At 46.2% G+C, this 25,091-nt stretch overlaps 1 protein-coding gene across 1 annotated transcript in view; it reads right to left on the reverse strand.

Moving 5' to 3' along the window:
- The window catches only part of SMC5 (structural maintenance of chromosomes 5), a 281,089-nt gene that overhangs the window by 114,825 nt on the left and 141,173 nt on the right, over window positions 1-25,091 (reverse strand). The window contains exons 12-13 of the mRNA XM_029612667.1: window positions 16,569-16,663; window positions 16,122-16,254 (exon numbers count right to left, since the gene is read on the reverse strand). Coding sequence (XP_029468527.1) covers window positions 16,122-16,254; window positions 16,569-16,663 — 228 coding nt within the window. The remainder of the gene's footprint in view (window positions 1-16,121; window positions 16,255-16,568; window positions 16,664-25,091) is intronic.

Consider the following 25,091-nt stretch of genomic DNA (forward strand, 5'->3'; position numbering starts at 1 on the left):
TTCACATGAACCTTGCTATTGCATCACTTAAAAAATTTAAAAATGACCGATGATTAAACATTGTGGCACCAATCGGATGAGCATAGCACACTGAACTATGTGTACTCACTTGACACATTTTGCCCCGATATGATGGTCACTGGCAATTCAGCATTGATCTTTGTTGATTATTAATTATGGTATGTCAGTTCTTTCTTTGACGATTATAATTCTACTGCAACCATAGTGAAAATTTTGACAAAGTGTGACACTATTACTTTGGTGAAGGCACAGATTCTGCCATGGCTTTTATGAACCCCAGGAAGGAGAGATCCTCCGGGAGGGAGGGCACTGAGGGCAGATCCTCCAATTCCTCAGTGAAGGGCATGAACACCTCTCCTTCCCAGGGGTCATAAGGGGCTCCTCCTCACTGCATCCTTCCGGAGATGCAGGAGGTCAAATACCCAATGACGTTTGAGGTGTAGACCTCGAAAGCACCTGGGGCATCGGCAGGCCTCGAGGCCATAGAAGCATCGATGGATTCAGAGATACCGAAGGCACCAACAGAACTGATGCCAATGGCCCTGGGAAGCGGAAGAGCACCATGTGTCCCCGAGAAGCCATTGAGCCCGACGGCCCTTCGTCCTCTGAGGAGTCACTCACTGGGATGGGAGCTGGTGGCAGCAGTGCTCGCATCGGCCGCAAGGGGGCTCAGTAGAACACTGAGCAGCATATTGAGCTGTTCCAATAATGACGCAAGTATCAGTGGAGTAGGCTCCTGCTGCGCTGGCAGTCCCTGTGGAACCTGAGGCTCGAAGCCCTGCAGGACCCAGCCGACGGCCAACCACATGTGCCTCTCCAACTCCTCCTCAAAGGCAGCAGAGGACAAAACGGCTTGAGGAGGCAGCGGCAAAATCAGGACAACGCCCGGGGAACTTGGGGGCACCGATCCCTCCACTGGTGTCAGTGGAGGCCGCCTGAAGACTTCAGAGGGGTCAGAGGAAATCGCTTCCTCCACCCAAGACTGTTTCGGAGGAGGACCTGATGTCTATGCTTGTCCATGGTCTGACTTAGAGGATGATGACTGATGTTGAAGTTTCTTCGACCATTCTCTGTGGTCACCACAGTCTTTTCATGGAACAGAGGGAGACAGTGAGGAACCCTACTGGGAACGAGACGGCAAAGAGCACGGTGGGTCCTCAGCTCCTGTCTTGGGGCTGGGGAGCAGTTGCAGGGATGACCTTGATGGGGTCGAGATAGCAAATGTTCTCACAGGCAGCAGGATGTTAGTCCTCACATATGGGTGACATCACAGGATGGAGCCCAATCACGGAACATTTTTGTCAAAGTTCTAGAACTTTGACTGGCACCTACTGGGCATGCCCAGCTTGGCACTAAACCTGCCGCCAGCAGGGGTCCCTCTTCAGTCTTGTTTAAAGCTACAGGAAGTGCTGAAAAATAAAATAAGAAAACGTAACGAACCCAACACCACAGGGCGGCGGGGGGGGGGGCGGGTGTTTCGTGAGGACTAACATCCTGCTATCCTGTGAGAACACCTGTTAAGGTAAGCAACATTTGCTTTCTCACAGGACAAGCAGGATGGTAATCCTCACATATGGGTGAGTACCGAGCTGAGGATGTCCGAGAAATGCACTAAATGTGCCCAAGATATGCAATAGGCACAAGGAATGGGGTGGAATTTGGTAGAGGGCATCCTGAACACTAACGGGCAGGCGGAAGGGTGTTGGTACTTCAAGTTGTAAAAAGGCTGCGCAAGACAGACTGGCCAAAGATGGAATCTTGTCTTTCGGCCTTGTCTAAGCAATAATGGGCTGTAAAGGTATGGAGAGAACCCCAGGTAGTAGCCCTGCAAATGTCAGGAAGCGGCACCAATCGTAGGTGCGCTACTGAAATCACCATGGCCCTCACAGAGTGTGCTTTAACACGGTCTTGAAGTGGAATGCCTGCTTGCTGATAGCAAAAGGATATGCAGTCCGCTAGCCAGGAGGAGACAGTCTGCTTATCCACAGGCTGCCCCAATTTGATGGAATGGAAAGAGAAAAATAACTGAGTGCTTTTCCTGTGGGCAGCTGTACGGTTTAGATAGAAGGCTAGAGCCCGTTTGCAGTCAAGGGTATGCAGAGCCTGTTCTCCTGGACTGGATTGGGGCCTGGGAAAGAAGGTAGGTAGTATAATGGATTGATTAATGTGAAACTCTGATACTACCTTAGGTAAGAACTTAGGGTGAGTGCGGAGTACTGCCCGGTCCTGCAGAAGTTTAGTGTAAGGCAGATAGGTAACTAGGGCCTGTAACTCACTAACTCTGCGAGCAGATGCTATTGCCAATAGGAATATCACTTTCCATGTGAGAAAGCGAAGATCACAGGATTGGAGAGGCTCGAATGGTGGTTTCATGAGCCGACCTAAGACCAAATTAAGGTCCAAAGAAGGGGCCGGAGGACGCAGTGGAGGCTTGAGGTGAAGCAAGCCTTTCAGAAAACGTGTTACGAGGGGTTGTACCGAAATAGGAAAGTCCGACACCTTTATGGAAGGCGGCTACCACATTGACATGCATTCTAATGGAGGAAGTTTTAGACCTGACTCTGACAAGTACCAGAGATAGTCTAGAAACTTCAAGGTGGAACAGGTAAAGAGATCAAGGTATTGAGAAGAACACCATGACTTAAACCTGTTCCATTTGTAGAGGTAAGACTTTCTTGTGGAAGTCTTCCATAAAGCAATCAGGACATGGGAAACTGGCTCTGAAAGGTTATGTGGCTGAAGAATTAACCTTTCAACATCCAGGCCGTCAGGGACAAAGCTTGAAGACTGGGGTGTCGTAGGCACCCGTCGTTCTGAGTGATCAGAAGCGGGTCCTTTCCCAAGGGAATGTGCCTGCAAATGGAGAGATCCTGAAGTAAAGGATACCACACTTGGCAAGGCCAGTGAGGTGCTATCAGGATCATGCATCCCTTGTCCTGACGTAACTTCACAAGAGTCTTCAAGAGAAGTGGAAGTGGAGGGAATGCGTATAGGAGACCGGTTGCCCATGAGAGGGAGAACGCATCTCTTGGCTGAGAGTGTTGGGTGCGAGTGAGAGAGCAAAAGTTCTCTACTTTGTGGTTTTGAGGTGATGCAAAGAGGTCTATGAGAGGATGACCCCAACATTTGAATATTGAGTCTGCTACTGTGGGGTTGAGGGACCACTTGTGCGGATGGAAAGCGCGACTTAGGTTGTCCGCCAACACATTGTCCACTCCCGGCAAATACCCTGAGGTACATCGAGTGGGAAAGGGCCTCTGCCCATATTTGCGCAGCTTCCTGACACAGTAGGTAGGAGCCCGTTCCTCCCCATTTGTTGATGTACCACATGGCCACCTGGTTGTCCGTCTGAATCAGGATGACTTGGTTGGAGAGGCGATCCTGAAATACTCAGAGCATATCTGATTGCTTGAAGCTCCAGGAAACTGATTTGGTGTTTGGCTTCCTCTGGAGACCAAGTTCCTTGTGTCTGCAGATTGGCCACATGGGCTCCCCAGCCGAGGTTGGAAGCATCGGTGAGAGTTATTTGAGGGTCTACAGCCTGCTTGGAGGAGAGTGATCTGATTTTTCCACCAGGCGAGAGACTGATGGAGTGAGTCGGTGATGTGGACAATGGTCGACAGTGGCTGAATGCATTGAGTCCATTGTGACCTTAGAATCCACTGCATGACTATCATGGCTAGGCGGGTCATTGGGGTGACCTGAACTGAGGACGCCATGTGTCCCAGTAGGATAGGAAAGCAGCGTGCAGTCGTGTAGCACTGAAACTGTAGCTGGTGTGCGAGGGAGATGAGCATGAGAGTTCGCTGTCAAGGCAGAAATGCCTTTGCCTGCAAGGTGTCCAAGTCTGCCCCTATGAATGATAAAGTTTGAGATGGGACTAAGCAGGATTTTTTGTAGTTGACGAGAAATCCTAGCGAAGTCAGAATGTGTAAAGTAAGACGTAGGGAAGACAGAGCAGCCTGCTGAGTGGGAGCCCTGATCAACCAATCATCTAGATAGGGGTAGACGTGAACACCTTGAGTCCCAAGGAAGGCTGCTACTACTACGAGGCACTTGGTGAAGACTCGTGGTGCAGATGCCAGGCCGAATGGGAGCACTCAGTATTGATAGTGCTTGGAGCCTAGTAGAAATCTCAGGAACCTGCAATGAGATGGATTTATCGCAATGTGTGTGTACGCATCTTGGAGATCCAGAGAGCAAAGCCAGTCTCCTCTTTGCAGAAGAGGAAGGAGGGAACCCAAGGTTACCATCTTGAACTTTTCTCGATGGAGGTACTTGTTGAGGGCACGTGGGTCCAGAATTGGACGAACGCCTCACAATTTTTTGGGGATTAGAAAGTACCGGGAATAGAATTCTAGGCCTTGTTGAGAGTAAGGTACTGGTTCTAATACTCTGGACTGGAGGAGGAGGGAAACCTCCTGCTCCAGGAGTAGTGAGTGGTTGGATGTTGTCCACACCTGTAGAGGTGGGGAGTCCGGTGGAATGGAGAGAAAGTTCAGGCAATAACCTTGAGAGATTATGGTGAGGACCCACTGGTCTGAGGTGATTGTGTGCCACCTGTTGTTGAAATGGCATAATCAACCTCCCACTGGTATCTGAGGCAGTGGAAACTGGCTGCTGCTCTCTATGCAGGAGTCAAAAACCGGAAACAGAGCCCGGCTGAGGAGCTGCTTGCGGCTTTTGTTTACGAGGTTGACAAGACTGGGCTTTTTGGAAAGGTCTCGTGGAACGAGTCCTAGACTGTGGTGGATAGGACTTCTTTGGATGGAAGAATGACTTTTTAGTATCCCTTCCTGAAAGGCTGTTTGGAGGAATACTCAGAGGGCATCAGAGAGAGCTCCGCTGAATCTGTTCCCCAAACAGACTGTCTCCTATGCAGGGCAGATCAGATAATCTGTCCTGTACTTCAGGGCGCAAGTCTGAAGACTTAAGCCAGGCCCATCTTCTTGCCGAAATAGCAGTTCCAGATGCCCTGGAAGCGGTGTCAAAGATATCATAAGAAGATCTTATTTCATGCTTCCCTGCCTCAAAACCCTTGTGTACTAGGATTAGAAGTTGTTCCTGGAATTGTTGAGGCAGGGATTCTGCAAAGTCCTGTATCTGCTTGAATAAGACCCTGTTGTACTGGGTCATATACAGCTGGTAGGAGGCGATCCGAAAGATAAGCATCGATCCCTGGAAGACACACCGGCCAATGGCATCCAGAAATTTCTGTTCCTTACCTGGGGGAAAGGAAGAGTGTGGTTTTGATCTTTTTGCCCTTTTTTGGGCAGATTCTACAACCACAGATTGGTGATCCAGCTGAAGTTTCTGGAAACCTGGGGCTGACTGGACCAAATAAGTGGTATCAGCTTTTCGGTTGACTGGAGCAACAGAACAAAGGTGTTCCCATTTCTTTTTGAATAGATCCAAAATAACCTGGTGAATAGGGATGGAGGTTATTTCCTTGGGAGCATCCAGGAATTGTAACAGCTCCATCATTTGATGTCTGTCATCTTGTTCAGTCTGCAATTGGAAGGGAACCAATTCAGACATTTCCTTCACAAAATTTATGAAAGAAAGGTCCTCTGGAAGAGAATGCTTCCTGCTTTCAGTAGGAGAAGGTGGTGATGGCAAGTCATCAGTGCCTTGAGAAGAATCATCGGTCCAGGTGTCGTAGGGATCAGGACCAGCCCCTCTAGGAGCCTGAGAAGGATGGGACGATGGTATTCCTGAAGGTCCCGGTCTAGGTTCCAAAGGCATCGAGGGAAGTACTGAAGGCACCAATGAAGGCATCGAGGGCACCGGTGCAGGCATCGAGGGCATCAATGGATTGATCGGTGGCACTGATGGGCACATCGGCATCGATGGTTGAGGCATCAGAACTCCCGATGGAGGAATGCGGAACGGTGTTTCCCCTCCTGATGACAGAATAAGCGGGGAGGGCACCGGAGCCATAGGTGACCCAGGATCCATCGGTGGAAAAGCGGCTATAAGCGCTTCCATCTTCGAAAGCGGCTGTGCCAGTGCTGCCGGAATTGGATCGGTGGTCGGTTCCACAATCGGCACCGGTTTGAGTGTTGGAGGAACTTGGAGTCTGTGCATCACCTTATCGATGGCGTCCTGAATCATCCGGTCCAGTTCTTCACGGAGACCTGGAGCAAGCAGCCCCGGCTCCGGAAGGGAAGGAGGCGGCGGCAGCGGCATAGCTGGAGGGACCACCGTTAAAGGCAGAGTCACGGCTCCCAATACCCGTCCGGGTGAGGCTTGCCTCGGTGACCCGGTCACAGAAAGGGTCGGTGCCTTTTCTGGACAGGGCTTTTTCGATGGCAGCTCGGACGATGGTGAGGTCGAAGATTTTCCTTCCTCGATGGTCCGAGACTTCCGGTGTCGATGTCTATGCTTCTCTCTACAATCCCCTCGGTCCTGAGGGGGAGTAGAGGTAGTTAAAGCCCGAGAAGTTGTCGACGCTGGAGTTTGAGAACGGAAGAAAAGTTCCATTTTCTCCATTCTGTCCTTGCGACCTTTTGGTGTCATTAAGGCACATTTGGTGCAAGTCAGGACATCATGCTCGCACCCGAGACAAATTACACAGACTTTATGCGGGTCTGTAATGGACATAGTGCGAGTACAGTCCTGGCACAGACGGAACCCCGACGCCATGGCCTTTGAAAAATTTAGCTGCGGTATGGTCAAGGGCCAGTAGGTCGCAAGGGCCAAACTCGACGGGAATCGATCGAAACCAGGTAAAATGCTTACTGGAGTACAGCGGAATCAAAAATTAGAAGGAGGGACCCCTGTGGGGTATGAAAGTTTTTAGAAATTCCGTGAGGAAAATTCCTGTCAGGAATCTCTGTGGAGCTCCTTAACCCACGTGACTACTGCTGCGTGGAAAAAAGACGACTGAAGAGGGACCCCTGCTGGCTGCAGATTTAGTGCCATGCTGGGCATGCCCAGTAGGTGCCAGTCAAAGTTCTAGAAACTTTGACAAAAGTGTTCCGTGATTGGGCTCCATCCTGTGATGTCACCCATATGTGAGGACTAACATCTTGCTTTGTCCTGTGAGAAAACATCCTTCCCCAAGTGAAGTGGAAGTTCCCGAAGCCAACTACGGATTCGATCTTTTGGAACCAAATAATTTTTCCATTTTGTCAAGACATACCCGATGGACCTTAGGGGTCATGTGGGCATAAAGGTCACAACCACGGACATTGTGAGATGCCCCCAGGCAGAGGTCACAGACCTTGTGGGGGTCTGTGATGGACATAGTCTAGGAGCACTGGAAGCAACCAGCGCAGCGCATGGTCAATGGTTGGCAGACACCAGGAGATAAAACTGTTGGCGATCGACTGCGAATATTCTAAGAAAAAATTGGAAAGAAGTGCCAGCTCAAGACCGCGAGGCAGCAGCCTCACAGAAAGGAAGAGACTGAAAAGGAACCCCGTGCTGGGCTTCATCTGATGATGTCACCCATGTGTGAGGAATACCATCCTGCCTGTCCTTGGAGAAAAAAAAATTTTCCACTAGGCCAGAAATAGGCAAAGTGAGCTCAATCACACCGCAAGGCTTACAGCTCTGTGGAAGAGACTGGAGGAACCCCTATGTGGACGCATAGTATAGAAACTTAAGTTTTCTGCATCAGGGCTCCATCTGATGATGTTACCCATGTGTGAGGACTTCCGTCCTACTTGTCCTCGGAGAAAAGCATTAGCACAGACAGAATACTAATATACAGCAGTGGTATTCACTCTGAACCCTCAAAGGCCATCAAGAGGTCGGGTTTCAGGGTATCCAATGCATGAGAGAGATTTGCATGCACACTGCCTCAATTGTATGCAAATCTCTCATGCATATTCATTAGGGACATTCTGAAAACCTTACCTGTTTGTAGCCCTCGAGTGCTCAGTGTGAGTACCATTGCTATACAGGATATGTAGTTTATATATGCTGGTAAAGGCATGGATATAATAAAATTTACAGGGTAGATGGTAAATAGTATCTGGAAACTCAGGATATTAGGGTTTCCAGCTAAAGTCATTCAAAATGTAAGTGGCCAGCTGTAGACTAGAGTGTATGCGATTTGCAGTTATTTGCTCTTCTCATTGAATGCCTAGCCAAAATGTGAAGTTTTTGAAATGGATATAGTTCTTGTTTTGGCATAATATTTCTGGTAGTACCACAGAGAGCGAGCTAGTCCTGAAAAGACTCTTTGCTGAGTGTCAGAATATTTTATTTCCTTCAGTGAAGGACTATGAAGGGTCTTGGGATGATCTTAGGTAGGATCTTAAGATAGGTTTGAGGTTCATGCATAAAAAAAAAAAAAAAAAAAAAAAAAAAGAGGCAGCTAATGCATTCCAAAACTTGGATTAGGGCACGTCTGAAATACCCATTTTTCCCCTATTTGGCCTCCTAGTCAGTCTCTCTAATTTGTCAGCTTGTCAGAGTACCTATTAGGCAAAGTTTCCATGCCAGCCACAAAATAGGTGAATTCACTGTTTAGAACCAAGAAAATAAAATTCTGAATAGTAAACAGAATCTATGCAAACTAAAGGATGAAACTCAGTTACTCTGCCTGGAAAATTCACTTTCCCAGGAGTGCAAAATAAAGTTTACAGCAATTTTATAAAACAAAACAAACTATAATTTGTAATGTCTACATGGCTTTTAAAGTCAATATAAAAACATTTATTTTCTTGCATGTTTTCAAAGCAAGAGGAGTCAAGATGACCAGAAACAATTATAGGAAGGAACAAAATAGAAAAGTCAGAAAAGTCAACCAATATTCTGGAGGAATAATTAACAATCATGTTAAAGTTTTATAAAGCAAAATTGCTTACCTTGTAATAGGTGTTATCCCAGGACAGCAGGATGTAGTCCTCACATATGGGTGACATCAGTAATGGAGCCCTATGTACGGAAAACTTCTGTAAAAGTTTCTATGAAACTTTTGACTGGCACCAGAGTGCCTACTGAGCATGCCCAGCATGTCATGATATTCCCTGCCACAGGGGTCTCCCTTTAGTCTTTGTTTGTAGCAAATAGCGTTAGCCAAAAATAAAATAATAAAACGTATCGGACCCAACTCCGCGGGGTGGCGGGTGGGTTTCGTGAGGACTACATCCTGCTGTCCTGGGATAACACCTATTACAAGGTAAGCAATTTTGCTTTATCCCAGGACAAGCAGGATGCTAGTCCTCACATATGGGTGATTAGCAAGCTAGAGGCTGATTCATTTGGTGCTGAAATGACCGTAAGGTACTGTTATTGAAATGAATCAGTCGAAATCACAGCAGGTTGGATGTAGAAGGAGTTGGGATTAAACTGGAAACAAGTTCTTTAAAACAGATTGTCCATATGCTGAATCTTGTCTTCCCTCTTTGTCTAGACAGTAGTGAGCTGCAAAGGTGTGAAGAGAACTCCATGTTGCTGCTTTACAAATGTCCAGAATAGGTACAGAGCGAAGGTGTGCTACTGAGGTTGACATTGCTCTGACTGAATGTGCGTTTACTCGCCCTTGGAGAGTAAGGCCTGCTTTTTCATAACAAAATTGTATGCAATCTGCTAGCCAGGTTGACAGAGTATGCTTACCCACTGCTTTACCTGGTTTGTTTGGATCATAGGACACAAACAGCTGATTTGATTGTCTTTGGGCTGCAGTGCGGTTTAAATAGAAAGATAACGCACGTTTACAGTCCAAAGTGTGTAAGGCTCTCTCTCCCTGGTGAGAGTGAGGCCTAGGAAAAAATGTGGGTAAAACTATGGTTTGGTTTAAATGAAATTCCGTGACAACCTTAGGAAGGAATTTTGGATGTGTACGGAGGACTACTCTGTCATGAAGGAACTTCGTGAAGGGTTCGTAAGTTACTAGTGCTTGTAGTTCACTGACCCTTCTAGCTGATGTAATGGCTATGAGAAATACCGTTTTCCAAGTAAGAAATTTAAGGTCACAGGTATTTATGGGTTCAAATGGAGAACGCATAAGCTTGGTTAAAACTACGTTCAGGTCCCATTGAATGCTTGGGGAATGAATTGGAGGTTTAATGTGAGTTAGGCCTCTCATGAATTTACTGACAAGAGGCTGTGTGGAGAGAGGCGCATCTCCTAGCTTGTTATGATAAGCTGAGATTGCACTTAAGTGAACCCTTACAGATGACGTCTTAAGACCAGAGTCTGAGAGATGGTAAAGGTAATCTAGTAGCGAGGTAGTGGGGCAAGTGAAAGGATCTAAATCTTTCTGAGTGCACCATAAAGTAAACCTTTTCCATTTGTAGGAATAATTCTTTCTAGTGGAAGGTTTACGTGCAGCTATGAGTACCTGAGATATATTAGTTGAAAGGTTGAATGGTTGCAAGATCAAGCTTTCAACATCCATGCTGTCAGGGACAGGGATTGAAGGTTGGGATGGCGCAACTGACCCTGTTCCTGAGTTATGAGATTGGGAGCTACTCCCAGGCGAATTGGATCCCTGACTGAGAGATCTAGCAGTGTGGGGAACCATACTTGTCGAGGCCAATATGGGGCTATGAGTATCATGGACCCCTTGTCCTGTTGTAGCTTTACTAATGTTTTGGTTATGAGCGGTATTGGTGGATACGCGTATAACAGGCCTGAGTTCCAATGGCGGGCAAACGCGTCCTTTGGTAAGCTGTTCTGCCGGAAGAGGAGAGAGCAGTAATTGTTCACTTTGTAGTTCAGATGTGACGCAAAGAGATCTATTGTTGGTTGACCCCAGCGTTGAAATATCTTGGTTGCTATCGCTGGGTCGAGGGACCACTCGTGTGGTTGAAAGTGACGGCTGAGGCGATCCGCTACTGTGTTGTGGATGCCTGCTAGGTAGGTGGCCCGTAGTAGAATGGAGTGTGTTAGGGCCCAGTCCCATATTTGAGCTGCTTCCTGACAAAGGAGGTACGAGCCCGTACCACCCTGCTTGTTGATGTACCACATGGCTACTGTGTTGTCCGTTTGGATCAGAACAGTCTTGTGTGAAAGGCAGTCCTTGAATGCACATAGAGCATAGCGTATAGCTCGAAGCTCCGGGAAATTTATCTGAAAGGAGGCTTCTTGCTTTGTCCACTTGCCCTGTGTTTTCAGATGAGCAATGTGCGCTCCCCATCCCAAGGTGGACGCATCTGTAGTTATAGTCACTTGTGGAACTGGTTGTTGGAAAGGTAGGCCTTTGAGCAAGTTGATTGGTGATGTCCACCAGAGAAGGGAAGACTTCAGCTCTGGTGTTATCTGGATGTGAGTGGACAGTGGTTGAATGGCTTGAATCCATTGAGATTTGAGTGTCCATTGCATTAGTCGCATGGTCAGTCTGGCCATGGGAGTGACGTGAACTGTTGAGGCCATGTGCCCGAGTAGGGTGAGGCACTGATGAGCTGTGACTGTATATTGATTGCGAATAGAATGTACTAGGAGAACGAGGGATTGAGCCCGGTCTTTCGGAAGAAAGGCCTTTGCTGTGATGGTGTTGAGATCTGCACCTATGAACTGCAACTGGTGAGATGGTGTGAGATGGGATTTGTCGTAATTGATGAGAAATCCCAAGGAGTGAAGCAATCTTATTGTGAGATGGAGAGAAGTGACAGCTCCGCTCTGTGTATGACTCTTGATGAGCCAATCGTCCAAGTAGGGGAACACATGCACTTGTTGCTTGTGAAGATGTGCCACCGCTACTGCTAGACATTTTGTGAACACTCGAGGTGCTGAGGCAAGGCCGAAAGGTAGCACCCTGTATTGGAAGTGTTGACCTTGTACCAGAAATCGTAGGAACTGTCGATGAGGTGGAAAAATGGGAATGTGAGCGTAAGCGTCTTGAAGATCCAGAGAGCAGAGCCAATCTCCTTTTTGAAGAAGAGGTAGCATGGTGCCTAAGGACACCATCCTGAATTTTTCCTTCTTTAAAAATTTGTTGAGATTTCTTAGGTCCAGGATAGGACGTAGACCCCCGGTTTTCTTTGGAATGAGGAAATATCGGGAGTAGAATCCTGTGCCCACTGAGGCCTGGGAACTCTTTCGATGGCCCTGGCAGTCAGGAGGGTAGATAATTCTGCTTGCAGGATTGTGTAATGATGAGACACTGTCCAAGACGGAATAGGGGGATTGTCTTTTGGTACAGTGAGGAAGTCCAAGTGGTACCCCTGAGATATGATTGAGAGTACCCATTGGTCTGTAGTGATGGAGGTCCAAGTTTGAAGATGGTGAGCAACTCGGCCTCCAACCGGTACTTGTGGATAAGGATTTTGAGAATGACTCATGCCCTCTGGTTGTACTTCAAAATCCGGAAGTGGACGCCGCAGGCGGAGGTTGTTGAGGCCTAGCAGGTCTTTGGCGAGGCTGAGACCGTTGAGCAGGTCTTTGTTGTCTGGGCCTGGCTACTGGTGGATAATACCGCCTAGGGCGGTAATATGGCTTTCTTTGTTCCCTTCTTGGAGGCCTCCTTGAAGGTTGATGTACCTCTTGTGGCAGCTGAGAAAGCTGTTTTAGGGTTTCTGTATGGTCTTTGATGGTGGCCACCGCCTCCTTGACCTTATCGCCAAAGAGGTTCTCCCCTAAGCAAGGCAGGTCCGCCAAGCGCTCCTGTACCTCTGGTCTGAGCTCTGAAGATTTAAGCCAGGCCCATCTTCTCGCTGTTATTCCAGCTGCAGACAATCTGGAGGCTGTCTCGAATGAATCATACGTGGCCCGAACCTCGTGTTTCCCTGCCTCTAGGCCCTTATGTATGAGGGTTTGAAATCCTTCCTGAAGATGGTCAGGTAACTGCTGAGACAGGGATTCAACTTGCTTCCATAGGTCACGCTGGTATTGGTTCATAAAAAGCTGGTATGAATTTATCCTAGATACCAGCATAGCAGCTTGGAAGATTTTTCGACCAAGATTGTCCAAGAACCTGTTATCCTTTCCAGGAGGTATGGAGGCGTGTTGCTTTAATCTTTTGGCCTTCTTTTGGGCCGACTCGACCACCACTGATTGGTGCGGCAGTTGAGTTTTTTGGAACCCCGGGATGGGTTGTACTAGGTAAGTGGCATCCGCCCGCTTATTAACAGCTGCCACCGACCCAGGGTGTTCCCATATCCTGTACATAAGTTCTTGTAAAACTTCATGAACAGGAATCGCAAGAATTTCCTTGGGAGGGTCCACGAATTGAAGCACCTCCAAAGTTCTTTGCCTGCTGTCTACTTCAGAAATGAGAGAGAAAGGAATTGTTTGAGACATTTCCTTAATAAAGTTGGAGAAAGAGAGATCCTCCGGTGGTGACTTTCTTCTATCTTCTGGGGGAGAAGGCTCAGAAAGAAGGTCTTCATCCGAGGAGAATTCTTGGTCACTATCATCCAGAGGGTGCTCCAACGGCCTAGTAGGCTTAGCTGGCATTTCGGATAGTGGAGTCTGAGGTCTGAGGGGTGGCGGGACACCCGAGGGACCTGGTATTGGCTCTTGACTGTCATCTACATCTATAGGTTGTGGTAAAGATGAGAAGCAATGTATTAGTGAGTCCAGCTTGTCCATTAATGGTTGAAAAATGGACTCTTGAAAAGGCATCGAGGGTGCCATCGGGGTCGATGGCCGTGGTGGAATCGATGGTAACCGGGGAATCGGCAGTGCTGGATCCGGTGGTTGCGGCCTAGGTAGAACCGGTAATGGAATCGGCGCCATCGAGGAGAGCGGTGATTTCCTTGGCATCGGTAGTGAAGGAATCGGTGATGGAACCGGAGATCCTCCTATGACCGGTGTCGATGGCAGAACCGGAGTGGCAGGCCGTGGCATCGCCTCGATAAAGGCATCCTTAACCGCTTGACGTATGTAACTGTCAAGTTCCGCCCGCATGGATGATGCGAACAGAGCACCCATGGGGGGAGGCGGTGGCGGCGACAGTAGTACGACCTCAGGGCCCTGAGGAGGTACGATTCCTTCCGCCGGAATCGGCGAGGGTTGGCCTGTCGGTGGCTCGGAAGGCTTACTTTGGAGCCGAGCTTTCTTACTCGGTGCCCCGTCCTCCGTCGATGGCTCGCCGGGTATCGGAGCGGTGGTTGCTGTTTGCGGCCTGCGATGCCGATGTTTATCTTTTTCGCGCCCTTTTTCGCTACTCGATGTGGACGCTCTGGACGATGGCGAGGGGGAGGAAAAGGGAGCGTCTCCCGACTCACCTGAGTGACGTTTCTTCAATACTACTTTCCTAATCGCCCCAGCCGGAGACGATTGTGTGGAAGTACACGGAGCAGTAATCAGCTGTATCTTGAATAGTTGCTCCATTTTGTCCATCCGTAGACGTCGACCTTTCGAGGTCATCGTAGCGCATAAGGGACAATTTTTTACATCATGACCTTCACCAAGGCAAAGTACACAGTCTTGGTGAGGGTCTGTAATAGACATATTTCTCGCGCATTTCGGACATTTTTTAAAACCTGTAGCCATTTTGTGGCCGGACAGCCGTCGACGGCCTAGGACTCAGGTAAATTTTGTTTTTAATCAAAAAACGGAATGGAACCGCGAGAACGGTAAAAACTCACCGCGATGACTAAACTAAGGGAGACCCTTTGCGGTTGAAGTTTTTGAAGCTTTCCGTAAGGAAAAATATGTGGAGAATCCCACAGGACTCCTGATAACCGCGAGGCTAATTGCTTCACGGAAAAAAGAAGACTAAAGGGAGACCCCTGTGGCAGGGAATATCATGACATGCTGGGCATGCTCAGTAGGCACTCTGGTGCCAGTCAAAAGTTTCATAGAAACTTTTACAGAAGTTTTCCGTACATAGGGCTCCATTACTGATGTCACCCATATGTGAGGACTAGCATCCTGCTTGTCCTGGGATAAAAGTACTTTTTTCTCATATTTTTAATGAATTTAGATTCAAATTTTTCAGCTAGTCAAAGGCAAATTGTGAAACTTGCTAACCTTTTGTTCTTACTTGGTATGTACATCATTTTAGCTGACCCTTATTTTTCCATGCATAGAACAGCAAATTTATAGTGATAAATGTAATGAATCTAGAGGCAAGAGGAGCCAAGTGAAATCAGGAATTATCCATTTAGAAAATCCCTGACCCCAAAAAAAGAGAAAAACAAAAATTAGATAAGAAAAAAAAATTATCCAGACTCTTAAAATTTTTGACTAGTATTCAAGTATTATAATTATTTACTTTTGCCTCTAGTTAACTTAGTGTTATCTGTCCCCTCACGTAAGGTCGATTAATGTCAAACAGGTTGATATTCAAAGGCATTGATCCAAATAACTTTTGGAGTTATTTGGCTAAAGTCGAGGTTTCAATATTATTGCCACATTTCTGGATACATTTTATCCGGATAAATCATGACCTGGGTAAAAAAGTATCTGGATAAATGAGAAGTGTTTTAAGGATGTTCTAGGACTAAGTAGAGTTAGCTGAATAACTTATTTGGCTAACTCTGATATTTGGAATTAGACAAATAAATTATTTCGCAAACTTTAGACTAAGGTTAAAGCTATCCAGGAATGAGTATCCAGACAGAAGTGGCAACTATAGCAAAAAAAAAAAAAATCAACCTAGCGGGCCTGCCTGCTAATCCCCCAACCCCCACAATCTCAAAGATTGTGCAAAAGTTAATGATGTATGGAGCTGATTGCTGCCCCCCTGCATGCTTTGTTCAAATAACTTACCTATGGCCCTCTCTTCAATACCTTTTCCATCCTCTCCCCGCCACCCCACAAAACCCTCCAGTACTGCAGTACATTTGAATCAAGATCCCAGCCGTCAAGAGGGTTTTGTAGGGTGCTGGGAGGGTTATGATGGGGTGGTGGAGAAAGGGCACTGGAGGTAAGTTTATTTGGACAAAGCAGGGAGTATAGAGGGTGGAAATGATCCGTCCCATACTTCATTAACTTTCGCACAATCTTTGGGAGGGCTTGGGGGAGAAGGGGGATCGGGCTGGAAGAACTGCTGAGGTTTTTTTTTTTATATAATCATAAATTAACTGGCTATATTCTTTGAATAATTAGATACATTATCTATTTTACCTTTTTTTTTTTTTAGGCCTGACCTCAAAATTGCTACTTTAGAAACATTGCAATAAATCTAAGACCAATTTAAACTCTGGTCTCCCGCTCTCTAGTGCTAAGTACTAGTAGTCTTGAAACCTACTTACCCTTTCAATCATAGATCTGGTCTTTTCTGTCCCCACAGGGACCTCATGGACATGATACTGAGAGCAAAGATAATTCATTACAGGCAGCGGAGCATCAAATAATTCTCGTAAATATGAGAAAAAGCCGTATTTTCTGTGGGTGGGTAGATAAATGGTAAGTGTGCTGCAGCAAATATAAGATCCAATACAAGTAAAAAGTTCAGTGTAAACTTTAATAACTCATTTTATGAAGAAAGAAAACCAATGTTAAAAAAAGAAAGTTCTGATAGCTGATTCAGGACTGTAATTCATTTCACATATCAAAGCTGGTTCATGTTGAACTTCTTTACATGAATTGTTTAAATTTTCTACCTATAACTTGTGAATCTAAACAGACTTTAAAAATATTAATAAAACAAACTGCATGAAAGAAATTGAAAAGTTTCATAACAGTTAAGATAAGCTTACTGCAATTCTTCGATAGGTTTCGAAGGCCGTCGATCTGCAAACGACTCACTTGGGGCACACACAGCATTAACTTTTAGCCTCTGATTATCTCGTACCTAATCATATAAATAGTAAAGAATACCATTAACTCAATAAGCACAGTGACAGAAAAATGAATTCAATCCTATCATAACCAGTTTAACCCTAATTTCATCTATCCAATCCCTGGTTTACTCACAGCTGACCAATCCCCTTGTTCAGAACCAATCCTGGGTCAAGTGGAGGGAGTAAATGAATATCAAAATGCTGGTACTGGCACTTAGATATTCACCATAGGAAAAGGTAAGATTATCTATTCTTCCCACAGGTGCAGGTGGCTTTTGGACGGTTGTTTTTGGAGCAGGGGAATTTTTTTTAAGAAGGGGAAGGAGAGATCATGAAACTCAGCCCACAACATTTTTTTTTAAACTAGGAGAGTGGGGGAAAAAGGGGGAGGGGACATTGTGTAGCTCAGCCCAGGATATTTTCTATTAATATATTCTTTGGGAGGGAACAGGAGGTTATGAGATTATTGCTGGACAGCAAGTTTTTATTTTTTTCACTTACCCTGCTAGATGGATAAAATGAGTCCATGTCCCCCAGATCACCTACGCTCTGCTTTTTTTTTTATCCTCCTAAAATTTAATTGCTTGGTAGGGTGGATATTTAAAACCTGAGGTTTGTCTAGGTAAGTCTCAAACGTATCAAGACAAATCCATTTGAATAAATCAACCCTTATGTGTACAGATGCTCCTAGTTTAAGTAAAAAATCCCAGACCTTTCAGTATTCTTGCTTTCACAGAGACTTGGTGTAGGATACAATCAAGAGGCACATGTTAAAAGTATTTCAAGTGTCAACAATTAGTGTGTGTGGGTTGCCAGAACGAATGCCAAATGTAAAGTTCTAAAAGAAATGCAAGCCAACAAATAGCAAGATATGTCTGGCAGGCTGCAAGCACAATAACTAGAAGTCTTACTGTAAAAGCAGGTGCTTACCTAGCTAAGTCTATCTGGCAGGTTCCAGCAAAGTCAGAACAGAAATAAGCTAATCAGTCACCCTACACTGTTTATGAGTGCTCTTCTCAGGAAAGCAAATCCATATATTTCTTTTCCTCGATATATACAACACCAAGGCCAGAATGGTATAACACTGCTTGCTTTCCATCAGTTTTGGGGGTAACTGCTAGCACACACATTGCAATCGGGCCACCAGCTGGAAAACCAGTTACTGCAAGTGCAAGAGCTTTCCCTTGCAGACTTGGTTTGTCTGAGCACATGCCCCCTAACCTCTCTCAGTTACAGCACTACAGACTATAACTGGTGATTACACAAAGAAAAGGAGAGAAGCTCCTCTCATCAATAGTGACAGTCAGATGTCTCATGGTCTTGCAACCGATTTCAAAAGTTCAGTTGTTGGCTTGGGAAACCCATTTGATAAAGCATGTGACTAGGTTATATATGTAAGAATCCACTGAAGCTTGTTAGAGAATCTATTTTCAAATAGCCAAGGACAGCAATTGTCTGGCTACAAGATAATCTATATAATCTGATCACCCATCAGTAAAATACCTTTTTTTATTTAATCCTTTGCAACTTCAAATTATGATTTCCTTTTCATATTGTCCAGTGCACACATCTGATCCATACATTAGACTTTCATAAACTGTAATCATGTGTCCTCTCTACCCTAGACTTTCTTCATATAGCTATGTTCCATTTCATTAAAATAATTGGTCTTGACTATACTTGCAATTTGCTATATATTTCTTAACAGAAAAAAAGCATAACCAATTGCAAGTGATATCTCATTAGGACCATAAACAGTTGAACACCCTGATCCTTGTGAGCATAATTACCCTTTATACTCAAGGCATTTCATAAACATTTACAAACATCTGACCAAGTAGACTGTCCTCAAAAGTTCATGCCTCAATAAATTAATCTATAAGGTGCCACCTGCCTTGTGTCATTTTTGCTACACCAGACTAACACAGCTATCCCTCTGAAGATCTGATTCACACACAGACTTTGACAACATCAAAACTTTTTAGCATACTATCAATTTTATTACATAAAGCTCCATACACAGGAGATTGGTTCATTTTAGCCAAAATAGATTAACTAATAATTCTCTTTGTTGAATTCCATCTGTTTACTTCTCCAGGTCATTATTCTAGCCACTTGGCTTGTCATTGCCCATTTTTATTGGGCTTACAAAATGGAGAAATTACTTACCTGATAATTTTGTTTTTCTTAGTGTAGACAGATGGACTCAGGACGAATGGGTATAGTGTACTCCTGATAGCAGATTGTAGACTGAGTCAGATTTCAAAGCTGACGTCAGCCTACATATATACCCGTGCAGGAAGCTTAGCTCTTCAGTATGCTCCTCGAAAAGCAATTGTGGATATATGTGTGCTCTAATAACTTGATTAACTAGGACTGGCTCAACTGATTTCCAAATTGGAGACCTGCACTGCACTTAACCGAATAACGCCGACACACGGCAACTAGGGTGTCTTGAACTAGGGGTAATACCTGGCTTACCCATGCTTGCCTTGTTCTCGGTGTTTATCACCCGAGTTTTCCGGATTCCGGGGCAGCCATGGGTGGGATTATGAGTCCATCTGTCTACACTAAGGAAAACAAAATTATCAGTTAAGAAATGTCTCCATTTCCTAGCGTGTAGCCAGAAGGACTCAGGATCAATGGGATGTACAAAAGCTACTCCTGAACAGGGCAGAAGGCTGCCCTTGGCCCACTTAGTACTGCCCTTGCAAAGGTTGTGTCCTCCTGGGCCTGGACATCCAGGCGATAGAACCTGGAGAAGGTGTGTATGGAGGACCACGTCGCCATCCGACAGATCTCGGCAGGCGACAGCATCTTGGTTTCCGCCCAGGACACTGCCTGGGCCCTTGTAGAATGGGCCTTGACTTGTAGAGGTGGAGGCTTCCCTGCCTCTACGTAGGCCGCCTTGATTACTTCCTTGATCCAGCGGGCTATAGTTGCCTGCAAGGCCGCTTCCCCCTGTTTCTTTCCGCTGTGAAGGACGAATAGGTGGTCCGTCTTTCCTGGTATCGGACTAGGAGTCTGCCGAAGAGGTTGTAAGTCTTCCAAATCCTTGTGTTCGTCTGGAGATGGCAGAGAGATGGTTTGGTTTAGATGAAACTGGGAAACCACTTTCGGTAGAAAGGAGGGGACAGTGAATAGCTGTATGGATCCCGGTGTGAACCTGAGGAACGATTCCCAACAGGATAGCGTTTGAAGCTCGGAGATGCGACGGGCTGAACATATTGCCACTAGGAATGCAGTCTTCAGAGTCAGGAGCCGTAGTGACAGACTGCGTATTGGTCGGAAGGAAGTTCCCGCTAGGAAGTCTAGTACTAGACTGAGATTCCATAGGGGCACCGGCCACTTTAAGGGTGGTCGGATTTGTTTGACCCCTCTCAGGAAGCGGGAAACATCTGGATGGGTTGATAGGCTGATGCCGTCCACCTTGGCTCTGAAGCAGGCCAGTGCGGCCACCTGAACCTTGAGGGAGTTGAGGGACAACCCCTTGTTCAAGCCGTCCTGCAGAAATTCCAGGATCTTGGGAATTTTGATCTCGCGGTCTTCACACCAGGCTTCAAATACTCTCCATATTCGTATGTAAGCTAGCGATGTGGAGAACTTGCATGCTCGAAGTAAGGTGTCAATCACTGCCTTAGAGTATCCGCTTTTCTTCAGGTGAGTCCTCTCAAGGGCCAGACCATAAGAGAGAATAGAGTCGGATCTTCGTGGAGGATCAGTCCTTGCCGGAGAAGGTCCCTGTGTGGAGGAAGGAACAGAGGGTTCCCCGCAAGAAGTCTTCGCATGTCTGCGGACCATAGCCTTCTTGGCCAGTCTGGGGCCACTAGAAGTACTAGTCCCCTGTGGTGTTCTATCTTGCAGATGATCCTGCCCAGTAGTGGCCATGGGGGAAAGGCGTACAACAGGTCTTCCTGTGGCCAGGTCTGGACGAGGGCGTCGATTCCCCGGGATTGTGGTTCTAGTCTGCGGCTGAAGAACTTGAGCGTTGGACCGGGTTGCCAGTAGATCCATGGCTGGGGTCCCCCAGCGGTTTACTATCAACTGGAAGGCTGTGGTTGACAGCGTCCATTCCCCTGGGTCTACACTTTCTCTGCTGAGGTAGTCCGCAGAGACGTTGTCTTTTCCTGCGATGTGTGAGGCTGAGATGCCTTGCAGGTTTGTTTCCGCCCACGTCATGAGGGGGTCTATCTTCAGGGACATCTGTTGGCTTCTGGTTCCTCCCTGGCGGTTGATGTAGGCAACTGTAGTGGCATTATCCAACATGACTGGCAGACTTGCCCCAGAGTCTGTGGCTGAATCGTAGACAGGCTAGTCTGACTGCTTGGGCTTCCAGCCAGTTTATGTTCCACCCCGCCTCTTCCTTGTCCCTGGGCTGTCAGTTCCTGACAGTGGGCTCCCCACCGTCGCAGGCTCGCATCCGTGGTGAGCAAGATCCAGTGCGTGCAAGTCTGTTGTGCGCACGGTTCAGTTGAGCGGATAATATGGCGATCAAGGGGGGGAAATGGCACCGGCAATCATACGGACAAGATGGCGACCTCCTTGGAGGGTCTTCACGTGTGGACCCTCGCACCAGATCGGGGTCTAGCCCAGACGGAGCTGCTCAACCCGATTTTACAGATGCCGGAAGGGACGATCTGTGTGGCTAATCGAGCCTCGGAGACTGGAGACTTAGAAGAGGTTTTCTACCTTACCTGGTCTCGGCGTTTCCCGGTCTCATGCCGGGCGGTCTCCAGCTGCAGGGGGAGAGGGAATTACCTTCTCTGCCGCGCTCGATTCAACACCCGCTGCCTCTCAGTCGCCCTGGGGGCTAAGTCCACGGTGGGAGCCGGCTACCAGACCTAGGCTTGCCTCTAAAGGATCTCGGAAATCACCTCAGGAATTCTCGACTGGGGGAGGGACCCTTAGATATCACCGCAGGACAGCGGGGCTCATCTTCTTGAGGTAAATTTTCTTTCTTCTGTTTTAAAATTGCTAACACTATTCTAGTGTGTAAAAGTGTCCTTATCTGCTTTAGGAGATGGAGATATATTGAAGAGCTAAGCTTCCTGCATGGGTATATGTAGGCTGACGTCAGCTTTGAAATCTAACTCCGGTTCCCATCTGCTATCAGGAGTACACTATACCCATTGGTCCTGAGTCCATGTGGCTACACACTAGTAAAATAAGTGGTAACTAAGCGGTATCTCCCAAATACAGCAAAATTATTTAAACATGGATCCAAGTTTATATTATATAATGAACCATATACAGAGTCCAAAGGAAATTCACTTGTTATGCCTGTTCAATTATATATAAATTATTTACTGTTTACATTTGTCTAAGCAAAGTTTGATCTATTTGAATAAGTTTCCATATACTGTATTTGTGTGTTCCGACCCTTTTTTACACTACTAAAATCTGCAAAACTTCAATTAATTTTTTTTTTACCATCTCATAATGGCAACATAAGCCTTAGTCTAGGAAAGTGCAAAATTCACACTTCAATCCAAAGAAATATATTGTCTTTGACAACTATATTAGACACTTGCGATGTGGAAATTGAGAAATTAAAGTACTCATTTGAGATGAGTCAATATCCAGGATAGACTCATGCAATTCAAATTTCTTGGTGACATCCAAGGAAAATATATAAAGCTATGAAATACAACCCATAAGAAGTTCCTCCAATTGAGCCAAAATTGATGCCAGATCTTCCAGCGAGACCAACTGGGAAGCTTGGACTCCATTCTCCTTTGATGTAATCAGGGGACTAACAGGAAACTTCGAACAACCATCTCCTACATGGGCTACAGCTCTGAGCTTTTTGTTCTCGCCCTTTTCCTCACCCACTAAATGTAAGAGCACAACTTCAGACAACTCTGGGACTGAGTATCTTTTACTAAAGCTTCCTCTTAGCCAAATCCCCAGTGATCGGTTCTCTCCGAGGCAAAGGACTAAGAGAAAGCTCACCTCTTAGACGAGACTCCATCAAACCAGCTCCAATTGTCTCTTCTACAGCAGCCCTGGTGAGATGACCTGCCGAGGCGTAGATCCACATATCCAAATTTCCTATAGTAGTAAGAGTTCCCACCTCTTTGTAAAGTCTATTTAACTTTAAAGAGAAATGTTCCTACGAGTCAAGAGGGCCAAATTGAGTCCTTGGTATCTGTTGATAGTCTGGATGATTCAGCTCTTTTGGATTCATCACAAGAAGAGTGGAATTCCGTAACTACCTTGGGGAGGATTTTTGGATGTGTACGGAGAACCACTCTGTCATGTAGGAATTTTGTATAGGGGGAGTACGTAACAAGGGCTTGTAGCTTACTAGCCCTTCCAGCCGATGTAATGGCTATGAGGAATATAGTCTTCCATGTGAGAAATTTAAGATCACAGGAGGTCATAGATTCAAAAGGAGAACGCATGAGTCTTGTTAAGACCAGATTCAGGTCCCATTCTGTGACAGGTGGCCGAATTGGTGGTTTAAGGTGAATTAAACCTCTCATAAATCTACTGACAAGAGGATGTATGGATATTGGTGCATCTCCCATCTTGTTATAGTAAGCTGAGATTGCACTTAAATGTACTCTTACAGATGATGTCTGGAGACCAGAGTCTGAAAGATGGCATAAGTAGTCTAGTAGAGAAGTTGTGGGGCAGGAGAAAGGGTCAATGTCCTTTTGCATGCACCACAAAGTAAACCTTTTCCATTTCGAAGAATAATTCTTTCATGTTGAAGGTTTACGTGACGCTATAAGCACTTGAGATACATTGGTTGAAAGATTGAGTGGTTGTAAAATCAAGCTTTCAACATCCTTGCTGTCAGGGATAGGGATTGAAGTTTGGGAAGGCGCAACTGACCCTGATCCTGAGTTATGAGAGTGGGAGCTACACCCAGGCGAATTGGCTCTCTGATCGAGAGGTCTAAAAGTATGGGAAACCGTACTTGTCGAGGCCAATACGGGGCTATGAGTATCATGGACCCCTTATCCTGTTGTAGCTTCACTAGAGGTTTGGTTATGAGTGGTATTGGAGGATATGCTTATAGAAGGCCTGAGTTCCAAGGGCGAGCAAAGGTGTCCTTGGCTAGCTGGTGATTCTGTCTGTGCAGAGCGCAGAATTTGTCCACTTTGTGATTCAGGCGTGACGCAAAGATGTCTATTGGTGGTTGTCCCCAACGTTGAAATATTCTGGTCACTACTAAGGGATCCAGGGACCATTCGTGTGGTTGGAACTGACGACTGAGTCGATCTGCCACTATGTTGTGAATTCCTGCCAGATAAGTGGCCCAGAGTAACACTGAGTGTGTCAGGGCCCAGTCCCAAATCTGTGCAGCTTCTTGACAAAGGAGATATGAGCCCGTACCTCCCTGTTTGTTGATGTACCACATGGCTACTGTGTTGTCCGTTTGGATCAGAACAGTCTTTTGTGAAAGGCAGTCCTTGAACGCATGCAGCGCATAACGTATAGCTCGAAGTTCCAGGAAATTGATTTGAAATGTTGCTTTGAGTTTTGTCCAAGTACCCTGGGTTTGGAGATAGGTTGGGGAGCTCACATAAACAAAGGTGGATGCATCTGTAGTTAAAGTTATCTGTGGGACTGGCTGCTGGAAGGGTAAACCCTTGCGCAAGTTGCCTTGTTCACCCACCAAAGTAGAGATGATCTTAACTGGTGGGTCACTTGAATTGGAGAGGACAGTGGTTGAATGGCTTGGATCCATTGTGATCTTAAAGTCCATTGGGTTACCCTCATGGCTAGCCTTGCCATAGGAGTGACATGAACTGTGGAGGCCATGTGGCCTAGTAAGGTTAGAAACTGATGAGCTGTTGCTTGTTTCTTTGAGTGTAGTGAGTTTGCCAATAGGGAAAGTGTGTCTGCCCGATCCTCGGGTAGAAAAGCTTTTGAAAGTAGGTGCTCAATTCTGCTCCTATGAATTGAAGCAGGTGAGACGGAATGAGATGGGACTTTTGATAATTGAAGAGAAAGCCCATGGAGTGAAGTAGAGTAATTGTTCGACTGAGGGAAGCCAGAGCTCCTTGTTGAGATTGACTTCTGATGAGCCAGTCATCTAGATAAGGAAAGACATGGACACTTTCTTTGTGTAAGTGTGCTGCTATTACTGCCAGACATTTTGTGAACACTCTGGGAGCTGATGCAAATCCGAATGGTAGTACTCTGTACTGGAAATGTTGATAACTCACTATGAAGCGCAGGTACTTGTGTTGAGGAGGGAATATTGGAATGTGAGCGTAAGCGTCTTGAAGATCCAGAGAACAAAGCCAATCTCCTGTTTGAAGAAGTGGAAGCATTGTGCCTAGAGAAACCATCCTGAACTTTTCTTTCTTCAGAAATTTGTTGAGATTTCTGAGGTCCAGGATGGGATGTAGGCCTCCGGTTTTCTTTGGAATGAGGAAATAACGGGAATAGAATCCTCTGCCCTGCTGAGTCCGAGGCACCGGC

This window comes from Rhinatrema bivittatum, chromosome 1 (genome assembly GCF_901001135.1).
Source record: "Rhinatrema bivittatum chromosome 1, aRhiBiv1.1, whole genome shotgun sequence".
In the NCBI taxonomy this organism is placed as follows: domain Eukaryota; kingdom Metazoa; phylum Chordata; class Amphibia; order Gymnophiona; family Rhinatrematidae; genus Rhinatrema; species Rhinatrema bivittatum.